General features: G+C 63.9%; 1 protein-coding gene across 2 annotated transcripts in view; it reads right to left on the reverse strand.

Annotated features, from left to right (window-relative positions):
* RSKR (ribosomal protein S6 kinase related) overlaps nt 1-2,477 on the reverse strand; it is a 5,281-nt gene extending 2,804 nt beyond the window's left edge. The window contains exons 1-5 of one of the 2 annotated variants that reach the window (XM_030536569.1): nt 2,287-2,477; nt 1,885-2,136; nt 1,289-1,372; nt 1,128-1,196; nt 582-651 (exon numbers count right to left, since the gene is read on the reverse strand). In XM_030536569.1, the coding sequence (XP_030392429.1) occupies nt 582-651; nt 1,128-1,196; nt 1,289-1,372; nt 1,885-2,136; nt 2,287-2,334 (523 nt within the window). In that variant the 5' untranslated portion in view covers nt 2,335-2,477. The remainder of the gene's footprint in view (nt 1-581; nt 652-1,127; nt 1,197-1,288; nt 1,373-1,884; nt 2,137-2,286) is intronic. The other variant, XM_030536570.1, reaches the window with a different exon arrangement.
* Between the last annotated feature and the right edge of the window lie 3,893 nt (nt 2,478-6,370).

Raw genomic sequence — 6,370 nt, forward strand, 5'->3', positions numbered from 1 at the left:
CCCACAGATCACATCTAGAGACCCTCTGCAGACCCTGCCTCCAAGGGGCCTCACCTGCTGGGGAGGCAGGGCATAGAGCGGGCACAGCCCTGCTTCCCTCTGCTGTTGAACCCTTCACTGCCCAAGGGCCAAGAGAACAGTGCCAGCCCAGGGCAGGGGAGCCAGGCAGGGTGACCAGACAGCAAATGTGAAAAATCGGGACGGGGTGGCGGGTAATAGGAGCCTGTATTAAAAAAAAAAAAAAAAAGACCAAAAAATCAGGACTGTCCCTATAAAATCAGGACTTCTGCTCACCCTAGAGCCAGGCCTGCCAGAGGAAAATGCCTTTATCCTGCTCACATGACCCAGCCATGGGTGGCCAGGGGGAGGAGAGCGAGCTGCAAAGCAGCTCCTAATCCACAGGGGATTGCGGGCGGCAGAGCCAGGCTGCACTCCAGCTGCCAGAGCTCTGAGGCGGACAAGAGACTTAATGTCGGTCAGATGCACAGAGCCATGTACACACACACGGAGAGGGAAACGCACACGGGGTGGGGGTCGGGGGGCTACTCTAGGCAGACCCCGGGTTGCAGATGGTGACTCACTAATAAAGAGATGCCGCTGTCCCTGCCAGCTGTCCCCTAAGCAGTGAACAAATGGGTGGCTGACCTGCCTCTGGGGACAAAGAAAAACAGGACTCATGAGTATCTGAGCTAGGGATGGGGACACCCATGGGGAGAAATCAGGGAGGAGGAGGAGAAGGGGAGAAGCATGAAGGCTCAGGACGTCCCTCTTGCCAAAGCGCCATAACCCACCCTGGGATACAGCCCTCACCCAGGGCAGGCCCCGACCCCCATGGCATCTCTGGAGAGGGCTCAGGAGAGCCAGCCACACCCAGATCCTCAATGGGGCTGGAGTATGGTGCCGAGGAAGGGACGGTGCTCCTAGGGCACTGAGCCCACGTGGCCAGGTACGGCCTGCCTGGGACTCTGACCCAGGAAGGCTAGATGACAGAACAAACTCGGGGCAGCTACCCAGGCCCCTGGAGGGGGCAGCTTCGAGAGTCTAGTCTCTTCCCTAAGCCACCCCTCCTGAGGGGATCTCCCTACCCCTCCTATGCACCCCATGCCCCCAGGGAGAGCGGCAGCTACCTGGATGCTGACCTCCTCCTTGCACTGCTTCAGGGTGTCACGCCGCAGCACCTCCACTTTGGGGACCACCTACAAGAGAAAGAGCCACGGCCCCAGTGAGTCAGCACAGGGAAACAGGGCAGCGTCCTGGGCAAGAGGGGCAGTGTCAGATGGGCACCCACCTTCACAGCAAAGACCTTCTTCCGCCCACAGTCCAGCACTTTCAGGACCGTCCCGAACGAGCCTTTGGCAACAAAGCCCAGAATCTAAAAGGAAGGAACCAGTGAGTGTGGAGTGTGACTGTGTCCGCCAGCAGGGCCAGGCCCCGCGACAGCAGCATGGGACTCAGCTAGGACGAGCTCCAGGGAGTAGCCAGAGCAGTGTCTCCTGGCCAGGCCGGACAGGGCCCTGAAGTAGGCATGGGGGGAACTATCCCAGCCTCTCCCTCTCTGCTCCCAAAGGACGGAGGGTGAACCCTGGGGGCCTTCGTCTCTCCAGCATTCTGGTTGTCAGAGAGGGAAGCTGTGTAGTTGCCCAGGGCCGAAGGGAGAGCTGGAGGCCGGGGAATAGATGCTGCCTGAGTCCCAGCTGGAGACCGGAGCTTGCCGACGCTCCTACACGTGGGATCCTGTGCCAGCATTGCTGGGCTCCTCGATTCCGGCTCGGCCCTGGGGCTCCCAAGGGCCCACGCAGGCCACAAGAGGCCAATCCACACTCATGGGCCCTAGCCAGGGCTTGTCCCAGCCACCCCCCAACAGCTCGGAGCTGGGCATCGCACCTGGAGCTGTGGCTGGCCCAGGGGGGGCCGGACGGGGAACTCCGGGAGGAAGAGCGAGACGAACTGCGGGACTGGCCACCCCGTCACCAGCTTCTCCCCCAGCCGGGGCAGCTTCTCGCCCGGGCCCCGCTGCTGCTGGAGACGCCTCCTCGTGGCCAAGCTGCGCTCCAGCCCTGACACCGTCACCCCAATGCCAGCCAAGACCCTCTTCCAGCTCCGGACCCAGGAGACCTCGGCTGCGAAACCACCGCCCTGCAGAGCCAGCAGAAGCATGAGCCCCTGGCCCCGCTGCAGCCAGCTCTGGGCAGGACACAGCAGCCACAGCTGCGTGGGACGGGCCCGTGGACTCGCATCACAGCGAGACCTGGGCGGGCACCCCGAGCCCCCCACCCCGGCACGCACCTTGCGGGGCCCCGGCGGGGGCTCGGGCTCGCTGCTGGCCGCTCCCATCGCGTCTCCTTCCTACGCCGCCCCCGGCTCCGGCAGCCCCGGCCCCATCGCGTCCCGGCAGCAGAAGCCGCTGCGCCCGGCCCAGCTAATCCCGCTTCGGGCCGGTTACATAAACAGGCGGAATCCCGTCCCTGCTTCATTGCCACGCGAGCCCCGCCCCTCTCCCGCCTGATGCAAATAACCCACGGCCCCTCATTGCCACGCGAGCCCCGCCCCTCTCCCGCCTAATGCAAATAACCCACGGCCCCTCATAGCCACGCGAGCCCCGCCCCTCTCCCGCCTAATGCAAATAACCCACGGGCCCTCATTGCCACGCGAGCCCCACCCCTTACCCGCTTAATGCAAATAACCCACGGGCCCTCATTGCCACGCGAGTCCCGCCCCTTACCCGCCTGATGCAAATAACCCACGGCCCCTCATTGCCACGCGAGCCCCGCCCCTTACCCGCCTAATGCAAATAACCCACGGCCCCTCATTGCCACGCGAGCCCCACCCCTTACCCGCCTGATGCAAATAACCCACGGCCCCTCATTGCCACGCGAGCCCCACCCCTTATCCGCCTGATGCAAATAACCCACGGCCCCTCATTGCCACGCGAGCCCCGCCCCTTACCCGCCTAATGCAAATAACCCACGGCCCCTCATTGCCACGCGAGCCCCACCCCTTACCCGCCTAATGCAAATAACCCACGGCCCCTCATTGCCACGCGAGCCCTGCCCCTTACCCGCCTGATGCAAATAACCCACGGCCCCTCATTGCCACGCGAGCCCTGCCCCTTACCCGCCTGATGCAAATAACCCACGGCCCCTCATTGCCACGCGAGCCCCACCCCTCACCCGCCTAATGCAAATAGCCCACGGCCCCTCATTGCCACGCGAGCCCCGCCCCTTACCCACCTAATGCAAATAACCCACGGGCCCTCATTGCCACGCGAGCCCCGCCTCGCTCCCGCCTGATGCAAATAACCCACGGCCCCTCATTGCCACGCGAGCCCCACCCCTTACCCGCCTAATGCAAATAACCCACGGCCCCTCATTGCCACGCGAGCCCCGCCCCTTACCCGCCTAATGCAAATAACCCACGGGCCCTCATTGCCACGCGAGCCCCGCCCCGCTCCCGCCTGATGCAAATAACCCACGGCCCCTCATTGCCACGCGAGCCCCACCCCTTACCCGCCTAATGCAAATAACCCACGGCCCCTCATTGCCACGCGAGCCCCACCCCTTACCCGCCTGATGCAAATAACCCACGGGCCCTCATTGCCACGCGAGCCCCGCCCCTCTCCCGCCTGATGCAAATAACCCACGGCCCCTCATTGCCACGCGAGCCCCACCCCTTACCCGCCTAATGCAAATAACCCACGGCCCCTCATTGCCACGCGAGCCCTGCCCCGCTGCCGCCTGATGCAAATAACCCACGGCCCCTCATTGCCACACGAGCCCCGCCCCTCTCCCGCCTGATGCAAATAACCCACGGCCCCTCATCGCCACGCGAGCCCCACCCCTCTCCCGCCTGATGCAAATAACCCATGGCCCCTCATTGCCACGCGAGCCCCACCCCTTACCCGCCTAATGCAAATAACCCACGGCCCCTCATTGCCACGCGAGTCCCACCCCTTACCCGCCTAATGCAAATAACCCACGGCCCCTCATTGCCACGCGAGCCCCACCCCTTACCCGCCTGATGCAAATAACCCACGGCCCCTCATTGCCACGCGAGCCCCACCCCTTACCCGCCTAATGCAAATAACCCACGGCCCCTTATTGCCACGCGAGCCCCGCCCCGCTGCCGCCTGATGCAAATAACCCACGGCCCCTCATTGCCACGCGAGCCCCGCCCCTCTCCCGCCTGATGCAAATAACCCACGGCCCCTCATTGCCACGCAAGCCCCACCCCTCTCCCGCCTGATGCAAATAACCCACGGCCCCTCATTGCCACGCGAGCCCCGCCCCTTACCCGCCTGATGCAAATAACCCACGGCCCCTCATTGCCACGCGAGCCCCGCCCCTTACCCGCCTGATGCAAATAACCCACGGCCCCTCATTGCCACGCGAGCCCCGCCCCTTACCCGCCTAATGCAAATAACCCACGGCCCCTCATTGCCACGCGAGTCCCACCCCTTACCCGCCTAATGCAAATAACCCACGGCCCCTCATTGCCACGCGAGCCCCACCCCTTACCCGCCTGATGCAAATAACCCACGGGCCCCTCATTGCCACGCGAGCCCCACCCCTTACCCGCCTGATGCAAATAACCCACGGGCCCCTCATTGCCACGCGAGCCCCACCCCTTACCCGCCTGATGCAAATAACCCACGGGCCCCTCATTGCCACGCGAGCCCCGCCCCGCTGCCGCCTAATGCAAATAACCCACGGCCCCTCATTGCCACGCGAGCCCCGCCCCGCTCCCGCCTAATGCAAATAACCCACAGGCCCCTCATTGCCACGCGAGCCCCGCCCCGCTGCCGCCTAATGCAAATAACCCACGGCCCCTCATTGCCACGCGAGCCCCACCCCTTACCCGCCTGATGCAAATAACCCACGGTCCCTCATTGCCACGCGAGCCCCGCCCCGCTGCCGCCTAATGCAAATAACCCACGGACCCTCATTGCCACGCGAGCCCCGCCCCGCTGCCGCCTAATGCAAATAACCCACGGCCCCTCATTGCCACGCGAGCCCCGCCCCGCTCCCGCCTAATGCAAATAACCCACGGACCCTCTTTGCCACGCGAGCCCCGCCCCGCTGCCGCCTAATGCAAATAACCCACGGCCCCTCATTGCCACGCGAGCCCCGCCCCGCTCCCGCCTGATACAAATAACCCACGGACCCCTCATTGCCGTGCGAGCCCCGCCCCGCTCCCGCCTGATGCAAATAACCCACGGCCCCTCATTGCCACGCGAGTCCCGTCCCTTACCCGCCTGATGCAAATAACCCACGGACCCCTCATTGCCACGCGAGTCCCGTCTCTTACCCGCCTGATACAAATAACCCACGGACCCCTCATTGCCACGCGAGTCCCGTCCCTTACCCGCCTGATGCAAATAACCCACGGACCCCTCATTGCCACGCGAGCCCCGCCCCGCTCCCGCCTGATGCAAATAACCCATGACCCCTTATTGCCGTGCGAGCCCCGCCCCTTTGCTTGTTCGCCCCTCCTTATAGGACACACCCGCTGGCTGCTTTATTCAGGACAAATTGTCCTGTTATGCCCACCATCCAGGAGCCAGGCCAAGTAGGGCCAGAAGGGCCCCAGGGCAGACAGGGACCCTGCCGGCCCTGCCTCTAGCTGCCCAAGCACCGCAGCAAGAAAGGACCTGGGAGGGCACTCAGCTCATGCTGGCCAGAGTGAATTCCATGGCTCAGCCTCCTCCCTCAGCGAGGATCTCAGCCCCTGTGGACAAAGGGCCTGGCCAGGGCCCCCAGCCCACAGACCATAACCAGCCTCGGGCTCCAATGATCTCTCCTGGGCGCCTGCTGGCAGGAAGATCCTGGGGGGAGGAGTGCCGCTGACCACCGGGATGGAGGGGAGGGGAGGGGTGGGCGCCACTGAAAAAGGCCCAGCTCCAGAGTGCAGCATGGGGCTGCCCTAGCCAGAACAGCACTGACAGGCCTAGCACAGAGCCGGCGATGGATGGAAAGAAAGCCACCGCGCTCCTGTTTATAAAGCAGCCGGAGCAGAGGCAGGTGGTGAGGATAGCACCATAGCTGGGAGAACAGAGAAGTTACACACACAACAGGCTGAAGCCAAGGGGGTTCACAGCCCCTGATCCAGGGGGCAGCTCCCAGGAAAGGTTCCTACCCCCAGGCAGTAATCTGGACTTGGGCTGGATATGGAGCAGGGCATAACAGATCAGCTCAGTCACCTCCAGCTCTGCCTCTGCCCTAGCAGCCCTCACGCTGTCCGGGGAGCTGGGACTCACAGACCAAGCAACCCTTGTACTGCACAGCAGGACCCTGCCAGGGGCCCCGAGAAACAGAGCAGGCCATGCTGCCCCAGACAGCCAGGGGAAAACCAGAGGAAACCAGCTCAGTGGGCC

This window comes from Gopherus evgoodei, chromosome 17 (genome assembly GCF_007399415.2).
Source record: "Gopherus evgoodei ecotype Sinaloan lineage chromosome 17, rGopEvg1_v1.p, whole genome shotgun sequence".
NCBI lineage: Eukaryota > Metazoa > Chordata > Testudines > Testudinidae > Gopherus > Gopherus evgoodei.